Source organism: Callospermophilus lateralis, chromosome 3 (assembly GCF_048772815.1).
Source record: "Callospermophilus lateralis isolate mCalLat2 chromosome 3, mCalLat2.hap1, whole genome shotgun sequence".
Taxonomy (NCBI): domain Eukaryota; kingdom Metazoa; phylum Chordata; class Mammalia; order Rodentia; family Sciuridae; genus Callospermophilus; species Callospermophilus lateralis.
Genome location: NC_135307.1, coordinates 194132745 through 194159740, shown reverse-complemented (window position 1 = coordinate 194159740; position 26996 = coordinate 194132745). Strand labels below are relative to the sequence as shown.

At 44.5% G+C, this 26996-nt stretch overlaps 3 protein-coding genes across 4 annotated transcripts; 2 read left to right on the top strand and 1 right to left on the bottom strand.

Annotated features, from left to right (window-relative positions):
* Positions 1-181: 181 nt before the first annotated feature.
* Positions 182-19798, top strand: Zswim3 (zinc finger SWIM-type containing 3). 2 transcript variants are annotated; one of them, XM_076852029.2, is made up of 2 exons: positions 182-547; positions 17383-19798. In XM_076852029.2, exons 1-2 carry the CDS (start codon positions 393-395, stop codon positions 19295-19297), a joined length of 2070 nt encoding a protein of 689 aa, XP_076708144.1. In that variant the 5' UTR covers positions 182-392; the 3' UTR covers positions 19298-19798. The 2 variants fall into 2 exon arrangements, with proteins under 2 accessions (XP_076708144.1, XP_076708145.1); XM_076852030.2 differs by lacking the exon at positions 182-547 and adding an exon at positions 15059-15075.
* A 1026-nt stretch (positions 19799-20824) lies between these two features.
* On the top strand, positions 20825-24166 carry Zswim1 (zinc finger SWIM-type containing 1). The gene is made up of 2 exons (XM_076852035.1): positions 20825-21157; positions 22138-24166. Exon 2 carries the CDS (start codon positions 22258-22260, stop codon positions 23626-23628), a length of 1371 nt encoding a protein of 456 aa, XP_076708150.1. The 5' UTR covers positions 20825-21157; positions 22138-22257; the 3' UTR covers positions 23629-24166.
* An 893-nt stretch (positions 24167-25059) lies between these two features.
* Spata25 (spermatogenesis associated 25) lies at positions 25060-26939 on the bottom strand. Its single transcript, XM_076852041.2, has 2 exons — positions 26098-26939; positions 25060-25725 (listed from the first exon to the last, which is right to left on the bottom strand). The coding sequence occupies exons 1-2, from the start codon at positions 26150-26152 to the stop codon at positions 25094-25096; spliced, it is 687 nt and encodes a 228-aa protein (XP_076708156.2). The 5' UTR covers positions 26153-26939; the 3' UTR covers positions 25060-25093.
* Between the last annotated feature and the right edge of the window lie 57 nt (positions 26940-26996).

The following is a 26996-nucleotide window of genomic DNA, read 5'->3' as shown; positions in this document are numbered from 1 at the left end:
CTGAGACTGAGTGCAGGTTATGATTGGTCAGAGCTCCTGTCAGTTGTCGAGTGGGTGTGGCCATCTCTATCTAGCTATTGGTGTAAACAAATGCCAGTCTGGGAATTCCGTGGGTGATTGGGTATAACGGTGAGGGGGCGGAGTCTTGGATATGGGTAATATAGGCTGAGTATCATTTCCCTTCAATCAGATAGCAAAGACGCCCCCAGCCCCAAATAGCTAGGTCCTACCTCGGGAGCCTCTTGAGTTTCGTATTAGGCCACCAGGTTGGGTCGCCCCTTAAGGAGTCCTGGGCCCATGCCAGCCTGTGAACACTCAGTGTGACCTCTGACCCTTGGTGTGATCTTGGACCCAGCGAGGACCAGTCCCTGGCGTGGGCCGAAGGGACAGCCATGGAGCTGGGCAGCTGCTTCAAGACCTACGAGGACTTCAAGGAGTGCTTCAGCGCCTACAAAAAGGAGAACAGGTGCTCCTTCATTCTCAGGGACTGCGTCTCCGTCCGCTTCCACAACCTCAACCACGGCACCTCCATCCGCGAGGACATCCTGTAAGGGCGGGGCGCGGCAGGAGGGTGGGGAGAAGGCCGGTCCCGAGGGCGCCCGGGGGAGGAGGGAATGCGACGGGTCCCGGCACTGGCACTCCTGGAGCACTTGCTGTGTGCCTTAGGAAAAGAGGGAAGCCGCCACAGCATGGCTTTTCGGCCACCCACTTCATTTGCACGCACTGCCTCATGCACAAGCTTTTCTAGCAGTCGTGCCAATTGCGGTTTCTCTAGTGGTTCTGAGCCTCTGCAGCACCCCACGCCCAAAGCGTGGCCTTCACAAATGGATAAAAACGCCTTGGCGATCATTTCCTTCCTTGGTCTCCCCTTAGAAAGCGTTAACATGACCATTGGTTGGTTAATTTCGTTCCTTCATTGATTCATTTGGTAAATAGTTCTTGAGCTCTTGACAGCTGTTTTTCCAACACTTACCACGTCTCAGGTAGCGTTCTCTATTCAAGCTTTGCTTTACAGAGCGGTTTTAAGAATTATAGATAAATCTTATTCTCATTCCACAGAGGAGGAAACAGGTTTAGAGGCTAGGATAAATTGAAAACTCAAATGCCTTTAGGGCTCAGGCAAATAGCTTAGTGTTAAGGAAGTTTAATCTTAGTGGGGGGAGTGGGGGCGCTGACGCAGGAGGATCACAAGTTCAAGGGTAGCCTGGGCAATTTAGGAAGACCCCCCCCCCAAATAAAACTTTTTTCTTTTTTTTTTTTTTAAGGCCGCAGATGTAGCTCAGTGGTAAAGCACCTGGTTTCAATAAGAAAGTTTAATCTTTAATTTTACTTTAAAAAGACCAGAATGGCTGGGCATGGTAACAAGTGCCTGTAATCCCAGCCACTCTGGGGGCTGAGGCAGGAGGATCACAAGTTGGAGGCCTCCCCAATTTAATGAGGTCCTAAGAAATTTAATGAGACCCTGTCTCATGATAAAATAAAAAGGACTGAGGATGTGGCTTAGTAGTAAAACCGGTTGGGTTCAACCTCCTGTTACCAAAAAAACGAAAAAGAAAAATGGCTGAGTGGCCCGTAATCCCACCGACTCGGGAGGTTCACAAATTGGAGGCTTGCTTAGGTAATTTAGCAAGATCCTGTCTGAAAATAAAAATTAAAAGGGACTAAGGATGTGACTCGGTGGTAAAGCACCCCTAGTACCAGAAGAAAAAAAGAAAAAGATGAAATAAAAACCAGTATCAGGACTTTGTGCTGGATAAAGCAGAAATGTGAACATCGCAAAATGAAAAGCAGGCCCATCTAGTCAACTCAGTGGATGGTTGCTGTGTGAAAATGAAGATTTGATGTTGCTAACATTTTGTTGTCAGTAATCCAGACTACGTCATTTGTCCACTTGTTAGAAATTGGAACTCAGTTCACACTTGAACACATACCATGTAAGCCAACTCTGAGAATCAAAGTATATCTTCAAGTTTGAGATCTGGGAGATGTTTAGCCAAAACTCCCCAACTGGGGAGCCAGATTGTCTTTCGCTGCTCTTCTGAAGTTCAATGGTAGATTACTGCCTAGCATGCACAATACTTGGTTTTGATCTTCACTACTGCCAAGGAAAAAAGTTAGGAGGTACACTTGGACTCAAGTGAGCTAACCACTACAGGATCAGAATACTTAAAAAAAAAAAAAAAATTGTTGCCTACTGAACATGTACAGACTTTTTTGTTCTCATTCCCTGCACAATGTAGCATACAACTATTTACGTAGCACATTGTGTTGTGTATTATAAGTAGTTTAGAGATTTAAAGTTTATGGCAATTTTTAAAAAAATATTTATTTAGTTGTAGATGAACACACAGTATCTTTTTTATTTTTATTTGGTGCTGTGGATTGAACCCAGTGCCTCACACATGCGAGGCAAGCACTTTACCACTGAGCTACAGCCTCAGCCCCAAGTATATGGCAATTTATATGTAAATACTACATCATTTTATATAAGAGACTTGAACATCCTTGGATTGTGGTGTCTTGGAACCACAACTGTATGTGATAAATGCTTCAAGAGAGATATACAAAAAAAAGAAATAACAAATGCTGGGGAGGTGGGTAAGGCTTCCCAGTGTGGATGAATGTAGAGGGCTAGAGTAGATTAATGGTTAATTACTGAGTATCATCTAGGATTTGACCAGAAGGAGCTGTGCATAAAGAGCTGTCAGAACAGACACAGATATGTGAAAGAAGGTGGCATGTTAGAGAAACAGTGTGGGCTGCCATACTTGGCAGGAGATGAAGTTAGTTGGAATCTATATGAAGGGTCTTTACATACCGTTGTGAGATATTTGGGCTTCATCTCATGTCACAACACCCTGCTAAGCAATGAGAAGAATACAAAAAAAAAAAAAAAATTACCCTTAAGTACCCTTCAAGTATGCATCTAGCATGGACTATGGCCCATAACAGCCATTTAATAATTGTAGGAAAAAAATAAGTTATCAAGTGCTAAACATGTGACTCAGGGAAATGGGTGCTGCAAGAACCGAAGAAAGAAAAACTACTTACTATGCACTAGAGAAGACAGAGAAAAGGAGTCTTGAGCTGGGCTCACAAATATGGGGAGGTGTTATGAGCTGCATGCAATAGTTTTCTATTTGTTGCTCTAACAAATTACAACAAGTGTAGTGGCTCAAAATTAACTTTTTTTTTTTTTTTTTGGTACTGCGGATTGAACCCAGTGGTGTTTAACCACTGAGCCACATCCCCAGTCCTTTTTAGAGACAGAGTCTCACTAAGTTGCTTAGAGCCTTATTAAATTGCTGAGGCTGGTCTTGAATTTGCAATCCTCCTTGCCTCAACATGCGCCATCCACACCCAGCATACTTAAAAGAGTTCCCTAGGTTAGAAATCAGACTAGGATCTCACTGGACTAAAATCATGGTGTCTGCAGGGCTGCATTTCTTTAGAGTCCACAGAAGAGGATCTGTTTTCTTGTCTTTTCTAGCTTCTAGAGGCTGCCTACATTCCTTGGCTCATGGCTCCCTCCATCTTCAAAGCTGGCAATTGCAGGGTTGAGTCCTCACATCACATTGTTCTGACCTTGCTTGTCTTACTCACCTCCTTCTTAGACTTCCTTCTTCTACCTTCCTCCACATTTTTTTTTTCCTGGTACTAGGGATTGAATCCAGGGCCTAGGGTGCTTGTTAGGCTGGGATTACAGGTTTGCACAACCATTGAGCTTTATCTTTTTATTTATTTTGAAATGGTCACTAAGTTGCCCAGGCTGACCTCCTGCCTCAGCCTCCCAAGTAGCTGGGATGCCACTGCACCTGGCTTCCCTCTCTACTTTTCCTTTTCTGAATCAAACCTAGGGCTGCACATGGCAAGTGCACACTATCACAAAGCTATCTTCCAGCTAATTTCCATATTTCAAAGCCATCTGATAGAAGCCTTTCTATCCCCTTATCCATTCCTGGTACTGGGGATTGATTCCAGGGATGTTTTACCACCGAGATACATCCCTAGTCTTTTATTTTTTTGAGACAAGATCTTACTGAGTTTCCCAGGTTGACCTTGTACTTTAGATTCTCTGGCTTTAACTTCCTGAGTAGCTGGGATTACAGGAGTGCACAACCATGCCTGACCTGATGGCGACCTTAACTCCCCTTTGCTATGTAACCTGTGTAACCTAACATGTTCATAGGTTTGTTTGTGTGTGTGTGTGTGTGTGTGTGTGTGTGTGTACAAATATAAGTAACCCAGGGGCACTTAACCACTGAGTCACATCCCCAGCCTTTTTATTTTTTATTTTCAGACAGGGTCTCACTAAGTTGCTTAGGACCTTGCTTAATTGCTGAAGCTGGCCTGGAACTTACAATCCCCCTGCCTCAGCCTCCTGAGTACTGAGATTACAGGCTTGTGTCACCATGCCCAGCTTCAGATAAGGACATCTTTGAGGGGTCATTCTATGTGAGAATTAACATCCTGGCGTGAGTTGTTAGTGCTGATGTTAACACGATAGGCTTCTGTTAGCAGTGATTTATGTTTACATACACACACAAAAAGAAAGCTGCAAGGAGACCTGCTTAGCAAGAAGGACGGATTTATGCTGGAGCTGCAGAAAAGAAAAATTGGAGGGACCAAGAGGTGGGATTAGTTTTATTTTTATTTTTTGAGGATGAACAATGAAATCTGAATTACTTGTTTGGGGTGTTTTTTTTGTTTTGTTTTGTTTTTTGTTTTTTGTTTTTATTGTGGTGTGTTGCTGAGGATCAAACCCAGAGCCTCATGCATGCTGTGTAAGTGTTCTGCCACTAAGCTGTACCCCCTGCTTAAATGGGAGCTGGGAGTATAACTCAAAAACAAATTTTAATTTTTTTTTTTTTAAACAGTAAAGAAGAGTAAAGTTCAGTGTCATTTTCACTACACTATTTAGAGGCTACCAGGGTTACCCTCCAGAGACACTGAACCTATATATGCATGTATGTCTCCCCAATCCCCCCAGTGCTGGGGTTTAAAACCAGGACCCTCATTTGTGGTACTGGGATCAAACCAAGAGTCTTCCATATGCTAGGTGAGCACTCCACCACACAGCTACATCCTCAGTCCTAATTTTTCCATTTTAACACAAGTGGCAGCATACTATTTATATATATCCTTCTAAACCTGATTTTTCTCACCTGTCAGTGAATCTGAGAGAAATTCCATGTTGTTTATTCCATTATATCAGTGTTGATTTGATTTTTATTGATTTCACAGATGTTAGCAGTTGTTTCCTGAAAAGTTACTCCATGCTAGTGTCTGAAAGTACATGGTTGAAAAAGATAAAATGGATGTCTGTTGCCATGGAGCTTCCTCTCTAGCTGGGGAAACAAATATTAAACTATATTCACAGAAATAACTATTCTCTTAAAATAGAGGTAAGGGCTCCAAAGGCAAAGTCCAGGGCTCTGAATGGCAAAATGACAGAGAAACAATCTGTCCGGTGGTGGAGGTTGTGGGGGTGCGGGAGGAACACTGTACCATTACACACTTTTTTTTTGGCGGTAGATTGGGATTGAACTTGATGTACTTTACCACTGAGCTACATCCCCAGCTCTATTTATCTGTAGATTTTTTTTTTTCCATTGATGAGGATTGAACCCTTGTCCTTGCACATGCTAGGCAAGTGCTCTTCCACTGAGCCATATCACCAGCCCTTTATTCAATTTTTTTGAGACAGGGTCTTACTGAGTTGCTGAGACTGGTCTCTAACTTACGTTCTTCCTTTCTTGGCCTCCCAAGTCCCTGGGATTACAAGTGTGCCCCACCATGTCCAGCCCAGTGAAAGCTATTGATCAGAAAAAAACACTGTTATCTGACATTATGCAGAGATAGTTTACAAAGCACGTGCAAGTGCAACTTCATTATCTGATGTGGTCCTCTGAATAATCTTGTTGGGGGCAAGTTTTGTTATTCCCATTAAACAAATTAATATCTTGAAAGTGCTTACAACAGGGCATAGCACATTAAAAATGTCCCATAAATAGCATTATTATTATTTTGCTGATGAGACACAGCCAAGAAAAGTCAAATGTTAAGAGATAAATAGTTTCTAGCTTTTTGTTCTACTTTTTGAGGGTTGTTTCTCTGAGTTGCACATGCTTGAAAAAAATGGAGAAGGAATGGATTTATACAGTCAAGAGCAGACAGAACACAACCCAGGTGTGATGGTGCATGCCTGTAATCCTAGCCATTTAGGAGGCTAAGGCAGGAAGATTACAAGTTCAAGGTCAATCTTGGCAACCTAGCAAGATCCTGTCTCAATAAAAAAAGTGTAAAAAGGGTTGGGGAATGTAGCTCAGTGGTAAAATGTACCTGGGTTCAATCCCCAGGAACCAAAATAAATAAATAAAAAGAGAGTCAAGACCCTGAAGAGGAAAATAATAAGTGAATCTGTGACAAAAGCATTATTATCCCCAGAGCTATCTGAATGTTAGCCAGGGGAATCTGAATTTGGTACAGTCAAAGCCAAAAGAATGGGAAGGAACAGAAATGAGGAAAAGTCCCCAGGAAAAAGGGGGAGATATCAAGAAACTGTAAGAAAGCCTTAGGTGTTCGACTGAATACTTACCTACTTTCTTTCCCTTCCTCCCTCTCTCCCTTCCCAGGGTTGCTTTACCACTGAGCTATATCTCCAGCCCTTTTTTTATTTTTTGAGTCAGGGTCTCGGTTACTTAGGGCCTCACTAAATTGCTGAGGCTGGCCTTGAACTTGCTACCCTTCTGCCTCAGGCAGGGCATGTACCATCATACCTGGCGATTTCCAATAACTTTCCAATGTTGCTTATCCATTTATTCCTTCAACAAATTTGTAGGAAGAGGGTGTTTACCAATGATCTAGCACTGAGCTGAGGAACAAAGATGAGTAAATCTTGAGATCTGCCCTTGAAGGCAGAGATTGAACTAGCCTTCACCCTAACCCCTGAGCAGCATTGGCAGGGATAAGTCGACTGTTGGTAGGGCTGTATTATTTATATTTTTCTGTTTTGGGTTGGGTGATTCAAAGGATATTCTTGAATCGTGTACACTGGCTCTTTGTGGTGTGTGTTTGGGGCTTTTTGAGGAATACCTGGATGTTTGGGAATGAGTGCTGCTTTCAGAGACTGGAAGGCAGATGGTGGAAACATTTTTAGGAGGTAATTTAGCAGATGTTTCCATAGCTAAATATGCATGCTACTGAGTGACTAGGGTGATGATTTCAGCAGTAAATGTTTATGTCAGTATAAGTTCCTTGAGAAACAGTAAAGGAAGTAAGCTGATTTAAAGAGAACTGTTTGAAAATAATAGTGTAAATGTTACATGGATGGCTATGGAAGATGTCCAGGTAGTTTTTGTAATCATTCAAGTTCTGGAAAAACTGGCATAATGGTTAAAAGTGAGAGCTCCAGAGTCAGAGAAATAGCTTTTGCCCTTGACATTACACAAGACTTTTAACCTCTGTGACAGTTTCATCCTTTATAAAATGAGAATTTGGTGAAGATTAAATAAGAAAATGCCTGTATTTGCTGGCCAAGGTGGCGCACGCCTCTAATCCCAGCAACTCAGGAGGCTAAGACAGGAGGATCATGAGTTCAAAGCCAGTCTCAGCAACAGCGAAGCGCTAAGCAACTCTGTGAGACCCTGCCTCTAAATAAAATACAAAATAAGACTGGGGATGTGATTCAGTGGCCAAATGCCCCTGAGTTCAATCCCTGGTACCCCACCCCAACCCCACAAAAAAAAAAAAAGAAAGAAAGAAAAAGAAAATGCCTATGTTAGCTGAAACAGTGCTCAGTAATATTTGCTGCAGCCTTATCTAAAGTACATGATAGAAAGTGGTAGGTACTTTAAAGAGAGTTAAAGAAATGACACCAGGCACTGTGACTCACACCTATAACCCCAGCAACTCAGGAGGCTGAGGCAGGAGGATTCCAAGTTCAAAGCCAGCCTCAGCAATTTAGTGAGGCCCTGTCAAAGTTAAGAAATAAAAAGAACTGGGGGCTGGGGATGTGGCTCAAGCGGTAGCGCGCTCGCCTGGCATGCGTGCGGCCCGGGTTCGATCCTCAGCACCACATACAAACAAAGATGTTGTGCCTGCTGAAAAACTAAAAAAATAAATATTAAAAAATTCTCTCTCTCTCTCCACTCTCTTAAAAAAAAAAAAAAAAAGAACTGGGATGTATCTCACTGGTAAAGCACTCCTGGGTTTATCCCCCCAGTACCCCCACACACACACACTGAAAAAAGAAAGTAAGTACCACAGGAATTAGCACTAAATGACGAAAAGTTCCAGTCAAAAAATAAAATCATGCCGGGCGTGGTGGCACACTCCTGTAATCCCAGCAGTTTGGGAGGCGGAATGGAGGCCGAGGCTGGAGGATCTCAAGTGAAGCCAACCTCAGCAATTTAGTGAGGCACTAAGCAACTCAGTGAGACCATGTCTCTAATAAAATACAGAATAGGACTGGGGATGTGGTTCAGTGGTCGGGTACTCCTGAATTCAATCCCTAGTACCCAAAAAATAAATAAAAAAAATAAAAATAGGATAAAATTAGAAAATTCTTACAAAGTTTATTGTGGAAAAGAACAATTTGAAACAGAGACTTCAAAGTCCACCCTAGTGAGATACCCCTCTAGCAGCACTCTGCAGTTTATGGAAGTATTTTGACCTTTTTTCTTAATTAACTGTTATACACATAATAACATTCTTTTTACAGCAAGTAGAGGTATTTAAGTTTTATTTTGTCTATAACTGATTCTTTAATTTTTTTCCCCCCAGTACTGGGGGTTGAACCCAGGGACCCTTTACCACTAAGCTAAATCCCTGTTCCTTTTTATTTTTTATTTTGAAACAGGGTCTTGCTCAGTTGCCCAGGCTTGTCTTGAATTTGCAGCCCTCCTGTATCAGCCTCTGGAATCACAGATGCAAGCCTACACCAGCCTGGCTCTAATCTGCTTTAGGTTTTCCAGTGACTAGTCCCCAGCCAGTTGCCAGCCTTCAGTGGTCAGCTCATTAGCATACAATTTTAGAAGGAAAAGTTTATTTGAGGGCTCATGGTTTCAGAGGTCTTAGTCCATAGAGGGCTGGCTCCATTCCTCAGGGCTCGAGGTGAGGCAGGACATCCTGGGGAAAGAGTGAGGCAGGGGAAGCAGAGTCTTCACTGGCCAGATACAAATATATATCCCAAGCCACACCCCAGTGCACCACCCCCTCCCACACCCCATCTGGCTTTAGTCATCACTCAGTTGAGTCCATCAGGTGATTAATCACTAATTAGGTTAAGGCTCTCGCCACCCCATCATTTCTCCTCTGAACCTTCTTGCATTGTTTCACATGAGCCTTTGCAGGACACCTTCAGTCCAAACGATAACAGTGTGTTTTCCTTTTTATGACTTTCTGGGAATGATGGTCCTCAGGGTCCAGGAAGTACTCTGATTTCTCTCCACTGCATTCAGTTTAATAGCTTCCGTTTTTAGCACTTTCTGGCACATATTCCAGGTTTTCTATTAGGAACGTTACAGGCATTGTCTTATTAATCTTTACCACACACTTTGAACTAGATTCTGGTTATCAGAGTTTCTTTCTTTTTCATTTTTTTTTCTTTTTTTCTTTTTTAATATATATATTTTTAGATTGACCCAATATCATCTATATTTTATTTATTTATTTATATGTGGGCCTCGCTTGTGCTAGATGAGCACTCTACTGCTGAACCACAACCCCAGCCAGAGTTTTCTTTGTTTTGGACAGGGTCTCACTAAATTGCCCAGATTGGTCTCAAACTTGATGTTCTCCTGCCTCACAGCTTCTCAAGTAGTTGGGATTACAGGTATGCACCACTGTGCTGAGGTTACAGTTTTCATTAATAGTCACAAAGCTGTATAGGAAAGAAAAGGGCATAACACAGAAATTTGCCAATAAATTAGTTACTTATAATTCACTATTTAGTAATTATTTCTGCTTGTTTATCCCTACCAGTCCTATCAGCTTTGTGGATTTTTTTGGGGGGAGAGGGATGGTTTGTTGGGGAGGTATACTGGGGATTGAACCCACGAATGCTCTACCACTGAGCTACATCCCCAACCCTTTTTCTTTTTTTTTTTTTTTTTTATTTTAAGACGGGGTCTTACTAAGTTGTTAAGCCCTTGATAAATTGCTGAAGCTGACCTGGAACTTGTGATTCTCCTGCCTCAACCTCTTTAGTCTCTAGGATTACAGGCATGTGCACCACATCTGGGTTTTGGGGAGGGGGGGGGTATTTGTTTTTTGGTTTTAGTTGTAGATGGACACATTATCTTTGTTTGTTTATTTTTATGTGGTGCTGAGGATCCAACGCAGTGCCTCACACATGTGAGGCAAGTGCTCTGCCGTTGAGTTATAGCCCCAGCTCAGTCAGTGTTTTTAATATCTGGCTGATGAATAGATGTAAACATCAGGATATTAATAACGTAAATAAAACCATGTGAACTGGAATGGTGCATCTCCCAGGAGTTGCAGGACTAGGTGAAGTCCTGAAAGTAATGAAAGCAAATTTTTGGGCTCAATACCATTTAACAAATGGAAAAGGGAAATCAACAAGGACATAAGATGATAGGAACTTGAAAAGCACATTTGCATTGCAAAGAATTAAATTCAGCCATTGGGAAACTTGATAAAACTCACCTTTGTATGTTGTGAAAGTGAGACAGGAAATGAAGCATCAGTGTTTTGGCAAATTGTACTGGGAGGGGTGACAATTAATGATTTAATTGTTCTTTGATATTCTAAGAATTGACATATAACTAACATTATAACCTTTTATTAAATATAGTACTAACTTCATAATTTTAGTTAAGTTCTCCTCAAATGTTTGTTTCCATTAATCACTATGAAATATTTCTGGGGTGTTTTGGGCTGCAATTAATATGCAAGTTGGCCCAGATCTAAAAGTGAACTTTCATCGCCCAGGGTACTTGCTTACATCTTTCTGTTCTACCGTCTTCAAGTCTTAGCTTGCCCTCAGGATGGCTCCCCACATGACACAAATGCAGAAGACACATGCCTGGGAAATCTTTGGTTTCTTGCTTGCAGATTTCGTATCATGCTCCTTAGTCTAGAATCAGGCCAGTATCCATGCCCATTCCTAATGGGATTACCTTAATTGGCTTAGAAGTAGCTATGAGGGGGAGGGGGAATGGCACTCTGAAAAAAATTGGTTCTTTGTTAGTAAGGGAAAGGGAACAAAAGGATGTTGGGTTGGCAACCAACAGTTCCTATTATAGCTTTTAACTGAATTCATTTTAAGTAGCACTAATTGTTCTTGGATCAGGTACTTATCACAGTTGTCCCTCAGTTCCTGAGGGAGATTGGTTCCACGACCCCTCCATTGTATATCAAAATCACTGGATGGTTAAGTCCTTTATATAAAATGGCCTAATATTTGCATATCACCTACACACATCCTTCTATATACTTTAAGTCATCTCTAGATTACTTATTATACCTTACACAACATAAATAGTTGTGATACTATATTGTTAGGGAATAATGAAAAAGAGGAACCTATATATGTTCAATATAAATGAAATTTTGTGGTGGGGAGGAGGGTGCTGGGATTGAACCCAAAGGTGCTTTGCCACTGAAGCATATATCCCCAGCCCTTTTTATCTATTTATTTTTTTAAATTTTGAGACAGGGTCTCACTTGGTTGCTTAGGGCCTCACCTAATTGCTGAGGCTGGCCTTAAACTTGCAATCCTCCATGCCCAGAAGAAATAAAAAAAATTTTCCCCAATATTTCCAATCCATGGTAAATTAAATCTGAGGATATGGAATCCAGGGATATGGAAGGCCAGTTGTATTCTTAGACAAGTTTTCTACTATCATCATTTTTACTTACACATTTATAGTTAAGGAATCCAAGGTTACATAGCTGACAATGGAATTAAACTCACATCTTAAACCAGGCATGGTAGTGTTCACCTGCAGTCCCAGGTGCTCAGGAACCTTGAGCTCAGGAGTTTGAGGCCAGCCTTGGCAACATTGTAAGAATCTGTCTGGGAAGGGGAAAAAAAAATTCTAGCAACTCAAGGCTGAGACAAAAGGATCACAAGTTCAAAGCCAGCCTGGGCAATTTAGCCAATGCCCTGTCTCAAAAAGTTTCAAAAAGGGTTAGGGATGCAGGTTAATGATAGGGTACCCCCATTATCACACACACACAAAAAAAAATCAACATATTTTTATCCCAAAGTCTTGTTCTTAACTCCTTACATTATCTAAAATGGCTTTACTTATTTTCCACCTGTAAAAATCCTGTTCAGTTGGTCATGGTGGCACATGCCTATAATCCCAGTGACTCCAAAAGTTGAGGGAGAAGGATCATGACTTCACAGGACCATGTCTCAAAATTAAAAAAAAAAAAATAAAAAGGCTGGGGATATGGTTTACTGGTAGAGTACCCCTGGAATCAATGCCCAGTACCCTTGCACCCTCCCCTGCCCAAAAATAAAACCTATTTATTCTTCAAGGTGCTATTTATATACAGGGATATTTATCTTATGTAAAATAAATGAAAAGCCTTAGTTAATATGTATCAACCCTATAATCAGAGTAAATCACTCTTTATTCAGTTATATGTATATTGCTTGTATTATGTAATGTCTACTTAGCCATTCACTTTTTTTCCCACTATGCTAGGGATCAAAAACAACCTCATGCGTGCTAGGCAGGCACTCCATGACCGAGTTGCACCCCCAGACCTAACCATTCAGTTATTTTTAACTTGACTGGCCACTTGTGTAATAATCTTTCCTCTCACTAGACTTTGAGAGGAGAGACTCTCTAATTTGTTTCTGTAACCTTTAGAATAACTCATACCAAGTTTGGTGCATAGTAGAACTCAGTAAATGTTGGAAATTAAAGAGTCTGTCCAAAACTATAGTTAGTAACAATAACTACTTGTGCTGAGACTAGGAGCCAAGCCTCTGACAGAAGTCTACCCCAGTGGTCTTCCCAAAATACTACTTGTCTTATAGGAGGAGCTTACTATGCCTCACAATCACTTATTAAGCGTTTATTCGCTATGGTTATAGAGCATTTACTATGTTCCAGGTGCAGTGCCAGACACTGGGGGCACAATGGCTCCCTGCACCCTGGAGTCAGTACAATAGAGAATATAAACTCCTAAAGAGTGGACAGAAAGGAGTTGAAACCAACTAACTCCTTCCAGACCTTGGTTGTATGCACTTAGATATAAACAAGTTCAATCTAATATGAATTAAGTTTGAAATTCATGATGCCAGTGAGGACAGTATGTTTAGAGATCTTTGTTGTTGTTGTTTTTTTTTTTTTTTGGGGGGGGGTGTTTGTTTGTTTGTTTGTTTTTTGGTGCTTGGGATTGAACCCAGTGCCTTGTGCATGCTAGGCAAGCACTCTAACAACCGAGCTATATCCCCAGCCCTGTTTAGAGATATTCAAGGAAGTTATTGAACCTAGCCAGTATGGTGAGGGTCAGGAAGAGAAGGATAAAAAAAGAAATTCAGAGAAAGGAGAAATATTTTTTGAAGGAAACAGGCAGTATAATGGTTAACTAGTCAAGACTGTACACAAGCACACTTAGTCAACTCAGATGTTCAGGTCTTAGTTGGAGGATTAAATTCTAAATTCTCATCTTGAGAACCTCCTTAAGCCTGTTTCTCCCTCTGTAAAATGTAGATGGTAATAGAACCCCTTTCTTAGTAATAATACAGATTAAGGACTTAATATAGCCTGGTGTATAACAAATCCTCAGTAAATGTAGCAATGGTAAGGAGAAGATTTATTAACAAGCCAGGCATGGTGGTGCATGCCTATAATTTCAACAACTTGGGAGGCTGAAGCAGGAGGATCACATGTTTGAGACCAGCCTTGGCAATTTAACAAGTTATTTCAAAAAAGTGGGGGTGGGACTGGCAGAGCGCTTGTGTGATGTGTGAGGTCCTGGTTTGTTCATCAGCATTTAAAAAGGAGAGAGAGAAGGAAACACATTGGATATTAGCAAGAATGGAGCCAGGAATGAGGGAAAGAACTTTATGATTGGTAGTCACAGTATCTTTTTTGGGGTTAGCTCACATAATGTCAATATGATGTTTTTGTTTTTTGCAATGCTGGGGTGGAACCCAGGGCCTCACACATACTATGCAAGCACTCTACAACCCAGGTACACGCCCAGGCCAGTCAATATAACTTGGTGAGCTAGAGTAGTCCAAGATGTTGAGCCAGCAGAAGGGTAAAGCCCAATTTAAGTGCTTGATAAAAGGCCTCTTAGAAAAGATTATGGTCTCTCAAAGTCCTGAAAAACGAGTAAGCTTTGAGATGAAGAAGCAGAAGGTCAGGCTGGGGTTGTGGCTCAGTGGTAGAACGCTTGCCTCGACATGGGAGGCCCTGGATTCCATCCTCAGCACCAAATAAAAATAAATAAAGATACTGTGTCCAGATACAACTAAAAAAAAAATTTTTTTTTTAAGTAGAAGATAATTTCAGACAAATTTACAAAAATACAAACTGGTATTCAAATCTAGGCTGTTGGCCTCCACTGTCCCCCTTGTCTCACAGAAGTGAAATGCCTCACCATGAACACAAGAAATTGTGGGCAATTTGTCTAAGACAGAAAAACAAGGTTGGAGAGGGTGGAAAACAAGACTAGTGAGGTGGGCCTAGGCCACACAGCACCCGCCTCTCACCGGCCTTGACATTGTACTGGACTGCCCCAGCCTCCTGGCCCAGATCTAGATGGCGCCACCCCTGCACAGTGCACACCACATGCAGATGTTCTCAGCCCCAGGCCCCTCCACCCTGTGCTCACAGGACTGACATATCCTGTTTTCCTAACTTGCCCTCTGAGGGTGGGCAAACAGGACCAGCTGGATTTGAGTGTTTGGAAATGTGTAGGTGGGGCTTCTAGGTGGTTCCGTGATGTCAGCCGCTGAGATTTTTTTCCCCCTCCTCTGGCTTTTAGGCTGGGTCCCTCCCTGGGGAGGCAGGGGTGTAACCCATCCCACACACTGGTGGTCCATGAATCATTCATCATATCTGCAGAAGGAATAGCATTGTGGTAGGTGGTGTGAATACATAACTTGGTCCTGATACTTGAAGACATCCCCATCCAGATGGAAAGGTACTACACAAACATCCCACAGAATGTTGTAGGCACAGGAGCTGTGATTATAGCAGCAGCAGCAGCTAGCTTTTATTAACAAATAAAAGTCTGAAGCAGGCTCTGGGCTAAATATTTTACCTTTGGCTCATTTAATCTTAATGATAACCCTAATGAGATCATCTTTTATTTATTTATTTATTTATTTATGTATTTATTTGCTTGCAGTGTTGGCGATTGAACCCAAGCCTTTGCACATGTTAGGCTAAAGCAAAAACACCTAGTTATCTCCCCAGACCTCTCCCCTCCTCTTAATTTTTTTTAAAATATTTTTTTAGTTGTTAATGAATATAATGCCTTTATTTTATTTATTGTATTTTTATATGGTGTTGAGGATTGAACCCAGTGCCTCACATGTGTGAGGCAAGTACTCTACCACTGAGCTACAACCCCAGACCTATTTTAAATTTTTTATTGTGATACAGGGTCTCACTAAGATGCCCAGGCTGGCCTTGAACTTGCAGTCCTCCTGCCTCAGGCTTCTGGGTAACTGGGATTACAGGTGTGTACCACCTCGCCTGGCTGAGATTATCTCACCATACCATGAACAAATCACCCAGAGACATGAAATGATTTGCCCAGGTTAAACAGCTTCTGAGTGGCAGAACTGGTATTCAAATCTAGGCTGTTGGCCTCCACTGTCCCCCTTGTCTCACATAGGCATACTTTCACACACAGAATCTGCCAAGCTTTTAGAATACATGCTGTAAATTCAGAATTGGGCAATTACTGTGGCTTGATGGCACCCACAAAGGCTTCACCAACAAGGTAGGATCTGGTTGGATCCTGAAGCATGGGTTGAATGGGAATAGAAAAAGAGGAAGGACCAGGCACAGTGACACATGTCTGAAATCACAGTTACTCAGGAGGCTGAGGCAGGAAGATCTTAAGTTCAAGGCCTATCTGAACAATTTAGCAAGATCTTGTCTCAAAAGAAAAAATAGGCCAGGGATACATAGTTCAGTGGTACCGAGCTTACCTGGCGTGTGCAAGGCCCTGGGTTCAATCCCTAGTACTGAAAGAGAGAGAGACCCTTCATTCCCTCACCAGACCAGATATTCAGTTTAATAACCACTCTCCTTTGAATCATCACTTTCAGCCTAAAATGCCAAAGCTAGAAGAGATCCTAAAGAACTGGGCACAGTGTCACAAGCCTGTGATTCCAGAGATTTGGGAGCTAAAGAGGGCTGTGGAAGTAGCTCAGTGACAAAGCACCCCCGGGTTAAATCCCCAGTATCAAAAGGGGAGGGGACCCCAAAGCTCATCTAACTCAGTGGTTATCAAACTTTCTTAGAGGGCTGGGGTGTAGCTCAGCAGTGGAGCGCATGCTTACCATGCGTGAGGCCCTAGATTCAGTTCTTGTCTCACACTCCCACACACACACGCAAATTAGGGTGTGAATATTTTTCTTGAAATGAAAGATGAGCAGAGATGTTCCTTGTTTGAGGGGGACCCAGATATACCCTATCCCCTGAGGGCTCTGAAGAGCTCAGTTGATAACCCTGATCTAGATTAGTTTCTTTTGAACCTTACTTTTATCCTTACTTTCTAGAGAAGAAGGTAGTAGCTTTCCCACCCACCAAAAAAAAAAAAAAAAAAAAGACAACAACAGGAACGAGGGGGATACTCTAAATAGAGAGCAATCAGCCAGGCATCCTGCTGCTGCTGTTGCTTGTCTTCTTTCCCTTGTATCCTGCCTCAGATTGAACTGTTGACAGTCATCACAAATGGCAACAGAAAGAGAATTAAAGGAGTTGGGGCTTAGAACTGCTATGGAGGAAATTGAGAGGAATTATAGTTGAGGAGGGTCTTAAAGAAAGAGCTAAATACTTTGGGACTAGAAAGTTCATGTAAACCATTTTTTTTTTTTTTCTTGGTACCAGGGATTGAACCCAGGGGCACTTAACTACTGAGCCACATCCCCAGCCCTTTTTTATATTTTATTAAGAGGGAGGATCTCACTAAGTTGCTTAGGTCCTCGCTCAGTTGCTGAGGCTGGCTTTGAACTTGAGATTCTCCTGCCTCAGCCTCCCAAGCCACTGGGATTATAGGCTTGCACCACTGCACCCAGATGATTCTTTCCATTCCACACTACGTTGTAGTCTCCAGGAAGCATTAGCCTATATAAATCCCTACTGCGCCTTAATCATATAAGAGAGAGGGAGTGGTCAGCACCTTTCTCATTGTCACCTCTACCTTCCCTAGATATGTGCAGGTGAAATTTGTCTGTATTCGGACCCAGTCAAACAGGAAGAGAACAAGGGAGGCGGACATGTGCCCAGCATATTTGCTCCTGAGGTACAACGAGAGACTAGATAGACTATTTATCAGTGAACTTAACACCCACCACGTACACGTTGATTCCAAAACCGCTATTCCTGGAGGAGACACCGTTTGCAAATCTCTATGTCTGCAGAAACTCCAGCCTGTGCTGCCCACATTCAAGAAAGACCTTGATAAAGCTGAGAAGTCCCCAGTAGAACCATCATTTTGTCTAAATGATGTACAAGTGCCCTCAAAACCAGAGCAGGAAGGCATCACTCCTTCTGATCTGGCTAAGATAGCAAAAGTGATGAAAAACTTTCTTAAGGTAGATAAGGGTTCCATGGCTTCCTTCAGTGTGGGCACCAGCCGAGACCTAGACCGGCTGAGCTTCCAGAGCAGCAAGATGAGTGACCTGTTCATCCGATTCCCAGAGAATCTCTTGCTGCACCGGGTGGAGAATACCCAGGGCCACATCCTCTATGCTTTCTTGGTGGAGAACAAGGAACGAGAAGGTCGAGTGGTCCACTTTGCTGTGCTCAAGACTGAGACGGCCACCTCTGTCGCCAAGATGCTGAGCATCTTCACAGAGTTTAACTCTGATTGGCCCAAGGTCAAGGTGGTCTTTGTGGACCCTTCGTTCCCTCACCGGCCCATTCTGCAGGAGATCTTCCCTGCTGCCCGCATCCTTCTTTCCATCTACCACACAACCCGGCTCTTGGAGAAGAAATTACATCGTAGTTCAGCAAATCCATCCTTTAAAAGACTCATGAAAGAAGCCCTGCGGGAGGCTGTGTTTGTCACTTCTGAAGCCAGCCTTAAAAATCTCTGTCAGATGTCCCAAGCTCTGCTAGACGAGGATCTCTTCAGCTTCCTACAGGCCCACTGGTTCTCCTGTGAACTGCTGTGGTACATGCACGTAAGGAAGGGCCTGCATGCGTGTAATACCTACATGGACAGCCTAGACATAGTCACCAGCAAGGTGTCAAGCCTCTTTCGGGAACAGCAGTCCCTGCTGGACTGCATCCTCCGCTTCGTGGATTACATAGACTTCTTCAATACCAAGGGCTTGAAGAATTTACCCACAGCTCCTCCCAAGTTAAAGAGAACTCGGCCTCCAAGCATGCCACCAAAGGCCAAGAAGCCTTTCGGAATCTGTGGAGGGAGCCTTAATGGGCTCTCTGTGGAAGAGACGAAGCCAGACTCGCAGCAAGTTCAGTTGCAGCAGCAGCCCTCCCTGGGTGACATGCTAGACACCTTAAACCAAAGTGGCTCTGAACTGGCCTATAAGCTATGCAACAAAGAGTGGGAGGTGGTGCAGAATTCCACCCATCTGGTGGGCATGGCCGGACCCTCCGTGGATGTTCAGCTGCTAGAGGACTCTCACCAAGTTAGCAAAGATGGTTGTAGCTGCAGCTGTTCCTTTCAGCGATGGTACCACCTCCCTTGCCGGCACATTTTGGCGCTGCTGCATACCAGCCAGCAACCTGTGGGTGAAGCCATGGTGTGCAGACGGTGGCAGAAGAAGTATCAGCACCTCCTGGGGCCCAATGGGGAGCTCCAGGACCGTGGTGTGATCCCACACACAGACCAGCCTGAAAAGCAAGGTCGGAACGATATGATTCAGGACCTAAGCAGAGAGCTGGCAAACTTGCTAATGCAGACCGAGGGCCCAGAGCTGGAGGAGCGCTGTTCTACCCTGCGCAAGATTGTGGACATCTGGGCTGTCCCCTGTCAGCCTCCTGAGTCCATTCAGCAGCCAGGAGACTTCAGGGATGTAGGCTGCCTCCCTTTCCTCTGGGGAAAACATGAAGAAGGAGAGGGACTCCCTCCCGCTGAAGCCACAATTCAGGATTGAATCACTTGCACTGGCACAATTGGACCAAACCCCTCTCCTAGGAAGATTGCGAGTTCGGAGTGGACAGGTCATGATAGGGGTCAGTGTTTTGACCAATGTCTTCCTTGTTAGGGATTGAAAGATTATTTAAAAAAAAGAAAAAAAAAATATATATATATATATATACATAGGAGAGGGACCCCACTGTGAATCTGCCCCTTTTTAGCCCTCCCCTTTGGCATTCCATGGGCACTGCATTCATTGTTCAAAGCCAAAGTTATCTCCATACTGAAAGGTCACCTCTCTTTTTTCCCCAACCCCTGAGAGAAGTCTTCTCCCTACAGAGATGAACCCCTACCCCAAGACAGGATGAGACAAAATGGGCCTGGTAAAAAGGGCCTGTTTTCAGGAACAAAGAGAAGGAGGGTGACTCTTGATTGTTGCTGCTCTTTATGAAGAATCTGTTATTCGTACCTATTTTTATTCATATTAAATAAAGTTTTTTAAAAAAATAAAAAATCACTAAGGGGAAATGTGTTCTGTTTGTAGGCAAAGAAAGACCAATTAATTGCTCCGCAGGACTCCTGACCGTACTGTTAGGAATTGGGCACTCCAGGGTGGGTTTATTTTTTAGTTCTTATTGCTGGGATTGAATGCAAGCCTCTTTGCTACTGAGCTACATTCCAGCTCCAGATGGATTGTTAATTATAAAGGAAATTGAGTATTGTCTAATGGGGTTATGGAGCCAAATAGAGCCTACTACTACCATAAATTCACAGTTAGCAAGCCACCATTTACTTTGCCCTTTTCCTACCAATTTCAGCATTGATTTCAGGTTGCCTTATATTCTTGTAGGAGGACGCCAAATAGACTTTAAATCTGAATCCTAGACTTGATTGCCAGCCACTTGCTGGGGGACATGAGCAAGTCCCTAATTTCATTGACCTGCTTAACTCGTCTGTAAAAATTAGTTTGTTGGCCTGTTCTTGTCTAGGATTTCCCCTCTAGGTCTCTATAAACATTTTTGATGCAGTGATAAGAATAAACACTGACTTGGTGTTGCTAGTTGGTGGTCTTCATTGTCTAAAGCCTGGTAGTCATTCATCTTTCCAAGATTGTCTTCAGGGGAACTGCAGATAAAGATGGAAGTCTATCAGCGCTTGCATTAGTTCTCTGGGACCTTAAGTCACAGCGCCATTCTGTATCTGTTGTGAAAATTCTGGAAGGAATTGGGCTGGATAATGCCAGTGGGGAAGTACCTGACCCCTAAGGAAGAGGCAGAATTGGAGAACAGGGCTTCAGTTTCCTGTAAGGGGGGGTGTATACACACACACACACACACACACACACACACACACACACACAGGATTTCTGTAAAGCACAGCTCTTTATTTTCATTTTCATTTTTGGCTTTTGAGGGAAGTTCCCCTAATAAAGTGCCCTGCCTGGCGTCTAGCCTAAAGGGAGGCTCCAGAGTTCAGCCCCGGGACTCGGAGGTGAGCACACTCCCTTAGGCTTTCATTGGTTACTACCAGTCGAGCCCCTCGTAACCCTGGTAACAGGGCCCGCCCTCAAAATTTCGGGTCTGCGATTGGTCCGTGATATCAAAGACCGAAAACCAAGTTCCTCAGGTCATTGGCCTGAGTCATTGCGAAGCTGGCGCTGTGGTTGGCGCGCCTAGAGGTCAATCAGGCAGGTCAACTGGGGGAAATGGCGACCGAGCCAGGTAGTAGGAGAGTGCTCTCTGGGGAAGTGGAGGTGTGAAGCACTTGGTCGCCACGGCGGCCGACACACAGATCCCGAAGAGTGGGAGGCTGACTTCAGCTCTGCTGGATTCTGAAAGCCAACGTCAGACATCCCCATCTCCCACCTGGGTCAGAGGTGAGAGGTCAAAGCCCGCATTCCCTCTCAGTTCCGGGTTTTTGGACCATGTGGGAAATCGTCAGAATCTTGGGCCAAAGACTTTGCTTCCATCTACTGACAGTAATGGAGGGCAGATCGCTTAAAAACTTTGAACCTCGGTTTCTCATCTGTAAAATGGGGGTGAAAACCTATTTGGGGACCAACCAGAGGTTACTTTTCTTGTTGCAGTACTGGGGATTGAGCCTAGGGTCTCGCCCATGCCAGGCAAGTGTTCTACCACTGATTACACCCCCAGCCCTTTTTGGATTTTGAGACAGGGTCTCACTGAATTGCCCAGGCTGGCCTTGAACTTGTGATACTCCTGCTTCAGCCTTCCAGGTAGCTGGAGTTACAGGTGTTCCCATCATTCCCAATTTAAAAGTGTTTGAATAACAAGCCTTCCTGTGTAGAAGCAGGAGAAACTAAGCACCACTGTTAATCCCATTTGATGGTGGAAGGGATTGAGTCTCAAAGGTGATCACTGACTTGCCTCAGCAAGTCTGAGCCACTTAATTTTATATGTACCAGGACCAAAAGAAAGAATGGATGCCAAGTAGTACTTTGCAAATATAAAGGCTATACAAGTATTTAGAATGCTATTAAAATTAAAAAAAAAAAAACCCAAAGACTATAGGCAGCTTTGGCTTTCACACCTATTTACATCCCCTGGAACCACGTGTCTTTCTGTGGCTAGCTTCTTGTTGAGGTCTCATCTCCAGTGTCATCTTCCTTACCCCCAAAGAAACCTTTCCCAACCACCTTAAAGTGTCCACCTACCCGGACTCATTCTCCAACCTGTTACTTAGTTTTATGGTGTTTGTAACCCTCATTATCTGATATATCCCTACTTGTTTACTTATAGTGATGACATATAGTACGTTTTCAGTCAATATAACCTAGATGAATAATTGAAGAGCCAAGTCCCTACTGTCTCCTTATACCTCTGCTCCTTTCCATAGGCACATCTTTGAAACAAGATCTGGAAACTACAGTTAAGCCTCAAGCCTTGAGTTACCGGAAGCTTGAACCTGCAGAGAAAGTATTTTGACCTGGGCATTTAGACATTTCCCATCTTCCCCATGGCCCTAACGATGCTGAATGGGCTTCTGATTAAGGACTCAAGCCCACCTGTGCTGCTGCACCAGGTTAGCAGGGCTCCCCAGCTAGATAGCTTCAACTACCAGAGCTGTTTTATGCAAGATGTTTTTTCCCATTTCCCTGAGATCTTATTTATCCATCGGACCTATAACCCAAGAGGCAAGGTGTTGTACACCTTCCTGGTGGATGGACCTCGAGTGCAGCTGGAGGGTCCTCTAGCTCGGGCAGTCTACTTTGCCATCCCTGCCAAGGAGGATGCTGAAGGCCTCGCCCAGATGTTGCAGGTGTTCAAGAAGTTTAACCCAGCATGGGAGAGAGTCTGTACCATCCTGGTAGATCCCCACTTCCTCCCCCTGCCCACCCTAGCCATGGAGTTCCCCACAGCTGAGGTCTTGTTTTCAGCCTTTCACATTTGCAAATTCCTCCAGGGCAAGTTCTATCAGCTGTCCCTTGAACGGCCTATGGAGAGGGTGCTCCTGACCTCCCTGCAGAGCACCATGTGCTCAGCCACAGCAGGCAACCTGAGGAGGTTGTATACGCTCCTGAGCAACTGTGTCCCCGCAGCCAGGCTGCCTGAGCTCCACTCACACTGGCTGCTCAACGACCGAATCTGGCTGGCACACCGCTGGAGGAGCCGAGCTGAGAGCAGGCGCTATTTCCAGAGCCTGGAGGTCACCACCCGCATCCTCAGTCAGTTCTTTGGCACCACCCCATCTGAGAAACAAGGCATGGCCTCTCTGTTCCGGTATATGCAGCAAAACCCAGGAGACAAGGCAAGCTTCAACCTGGGCCTGAGTCTCCAGAACAATCATAGCCCCTCAGATACCAGCCCTGACAGCCCCAAAACAGAGCAGTTGGTAGAAGCTCGCATTCAGCACTCCCTCAATGCCATCTGCACAGGGCCAGCAGCCCAGCTCTGCCTGGGTGAACTTGCTGTGGTCCAGAAATCCATGCACCTCATTGGTTGTGGCTCAGAAAAGATGAACATACAGATCCTGGAGGATACCCACAAGGTGCAGCCTCAGCCCCCTGCCAGCTGCAGCTGCTACTTCAACCAGGCCTTCCACCTGCCCTGCCGCCACATCCTGGCTATGCTCAGTGCCCGCCGCCAGGTGCTCCAGCCAGACATGCTGCCAGCTCAGTGGACGGCAAGCTGTGCCACCAGTCTAGACGGCATCCTGAGCAGCACGTGGAGTGAGACCCTGGATAAGCATCTGGCAGTGACTCTTCTAACTGAGGAGGTGGGTCAGCTCTTGCAGCACTGCAGCAAGGAGGAGTTTGAGCGGCGGTACAGCACCCTGCGGGAGCTAGCTGACAGCTGGATCGGCCCCTACGAGCAGGTGCAGCTCTGATCATTCCTGATGCCCCATGTGTACACTCACATATTCCCCCTAAGTACACTCATGCTGTCGTCCGTCCACGGTCACTCCTTCCACAATAAGGACAAGAGTCTTCTACTCTGCCATAGTCTGCTACCTAGGTGTCTTTAAGAATGGCTCCTTAAGACAGGAGTCAGCATCTTTTCTGTAAAGGGCCCAAGAGTGAATATTTTAGACTTAGATGCTCATGTACAGTGGCTGTTGTATATTCTTGGTTTTGTTTTGACAGCCTTTTCATAAAGTGGAAACAATTCTTAGCTCAAAGATCTCACAAAAACAGGCGACCCCTGGTCTAAGACAAGACATGGGTGCTGAGTTTGAGGATCAGGGCTTGGTAACAGCTGCCGCCGTCATGAGATCACTCACCTGACCCACACCCCATGATTGAGCTGGCCCAGGAGCTTCCCACAGAGGAAGCTGCTCAGGGAAGTGACTGAGCCAGGTTCCCAGCATTTTTTCTCCTGGCTCCATCTTGGGATCAATAAATAAAGTTAAATGTTGCAAATTCCAATATTTTTCTAGTTTTTTGTTTTATACCTGGCAGTTTGGGATATATTGTGGAAGAAATAGAATTTAGAGTTGGAAGATGATAGATACTACACGTGAATCCAGATTTTTTTTCTTGGCAATACTGTGGATTGAACCCAAGGTTGCTCTACCACTAAGCTACCTTCTCAGCCCTTTTAAATTTGTTTTTTTGTTTGTTTGTTTTTTGAGACAGGGTCTCACTAAGTTGCCTAGCCTCCGAGTAGATTACAGGCATATACCACAGCTTGGGGTTAATCCCTGACTTATTTTTAAGGCATAGTTCATCTTTTACTAGCTGTGAGACTCAGGATAGGTCAACTCTTTAAACTCAATTTGTAAAAATGGGCACCTTCACAGGGTTGTTCAGATTAAAAAAGAGTGGACTTCTACTCATCCAGATGCTTCATGGTGCTCAACCAGGTGTTCAGTTTCCTTCCTTTCTGCCTTCAGGAGGCTGGAAAATTTAAGGCAAGAGGAAATTTCACCTTGCTAGGACTTCACAAGAAACTTTGATCAAGCTGGGTGTGGTGTTACACACCTGTAATCCCAGCTACTCAGGTAGCTGAGACAGGAGGATTGCAAGTTCAGTGCCAGCCTGGGCAATATAGGGAGATATTCCCTACTACTGAGAAGAAAAAAAAAAAAAAGAAACTTTGATCAAGTATTCAATACAGGAGCCTCCACTGTCAAAACAGGATCACCTATGTAGATAATTTCAGTTTTACCTATCTGATAAGACCTACCTCTTGTGTTAGTGGCAGCAAGAGAAACTTCTTGGGGTTTGGACTCTAATGAAGAACTAGAATTTGTCAGTGGCCCAGCCTACCCCTGCCATACACCCCCCCTCACCCTGTCTACCCAAAAACCATACAGAGAAGCCACCCTATGTGTCTGGTGCTATTTCATCCAGCTACAAGCAGGAGCCAGGAGGCTGGCCCCTCCTGGATCTCATTAGGGACATCTGCCCAGAGGCTGTGTGGGCATGCACTTGCTCCCACCGCGTTCCCTCCACAGCTCCCTCAGGCTCTGGATGGGCCATCATGAAAGCTTGAGCTGCCCGGATCAGGTCCTCTTCCCGCAGGCCTGGGACAGGCACGGTGGGGATGCCGGCGATCATCATAGCCAGGGTAAGGATGCAGATGTCAGGCTGGGAGCCGGCCTCCTTCCCCACTGCCTCAGAGGGCACTGGCAGAACCCCTGGTGACAGCCCACACAGCAGCAGGGGCCCAGGCCTGCTGGGGCCACTCAGGTGGGGAGCTCTGCTTCTGGAGCAGCCATTCTCCCAGCTCAAGCTCTCTGGTTGCCTCACGTTGGGGAATTTGTGGCAGTATCGGCTGTACTCCTTCCTCCGTGGTATCTCCCAGCTAGCACCCCCAGAGCAGACCCTGGCTTCAGGCACTGTCAGGGTGGGGCCCCAGGTCTGGGCAGCAGGTACCACCTGCTCGGCTTTCTGGTTCAGTGGGCCTAATCCACCAGAGGCCACCACCACTGGCTCTGAAGGACTATAGAGGCCAAGGGACGAACCCGGAGAAGCAGCCCCACCTGCAGAGACAGGAATGAGATGGAATGTTATTCTTGGTCTCTGAAGAAGAGGCCCTGAGGGGCAGGGCTTAGGAGCAGGAGCAATTAAAACCAGCCCAAGAGGACTGTTGAGAGGTTAGGCTTTAAGTGTTACTCACATTCATATCCCCACTTCCCAACACTGAGCAAATGATGGAGCAGTGTTTGCTGAATGACTAAGTGAGCAAGTGGTAGTTAATAATTGGCAAGGACTTTTGGAATGGATTTTCTTCCAAGAGTTGACTCCAAGGTCAGCCCCCAAATGCCCAGCAGAACCTCCCCCTCCCTGGAACCAGGAGGCAACTCCCATGTGAAGCTGCTTTGCCTCCTCCAGTTCCATTAGACCCCTCTCACCTTGGCTAGAAGGTAGAAGACCTGGATGAGTCTGGGGAGACATGAAGTAGGACATGGCTGCCCCAAAGGCCCTGTTTGTGAGGGAATAGTCATATGCCTCCTGTCCTACCCTATCCTTCTAGAATGTCACCTCATAGTCCCTCCCCTTTACACCTGGAACCCATCTCACAGCATTGACCTGTTCATTCTAGAACCCATATATAACAATGGGATGGGATTAAAAGAGCCCTGTACCAAGCCCAGGGTGTTCTAGGTTCTTGCCTTCACCTTGGGCAAGTCACCTGGACAGTTTTGTTCCTTAATGTCCTCATCTGTAAAATGGGAGAGATGACTACCCCCACCAGATGTTACGAGGATGAGGTGGGACCATCTATCTGTATGGAGCCAAATAATCAGAGATACAAGTAGAGTCCAGGGTTTTGTGTCCTGTAGTGTCAGACAAGGATGCTCTTCAATCATTTTCTATTTGACCTTGAACAAATGCATTCTCATCTCGGGGTCTCAGTTATCCTTCTGCAAAATGAAATAGTTGGTGTAGGGCACTGGATGTCAGGCCAGGCTGCACATTAGAATCTATTGGGACACTGAGAAACTGTGATGCCCAACTCATCCCAAACCAATTAAGTCATAATCCCAGAGCCAGACCAATATTGGTATCTTTAAGTTCCTCAAGCAATTATAATATGCACCAAACCTGAAACCTGTTCTAAGGAAGTGTTTCTCCACACTGGCTGTCGCTTCTATCTCCTGGAGGAGGCCAGGCCTGTACACATCAAAGGAAAGTTGCCAGGGAGTGTAGGGCACCAGTACTCCCTAAGTATCCCAGTTAAACAAGCCCTTGTCTAGATGGCATCGAAAATGTTCTCTCTTGCTCTGACCTGCTGATTTGTAGTGATTCT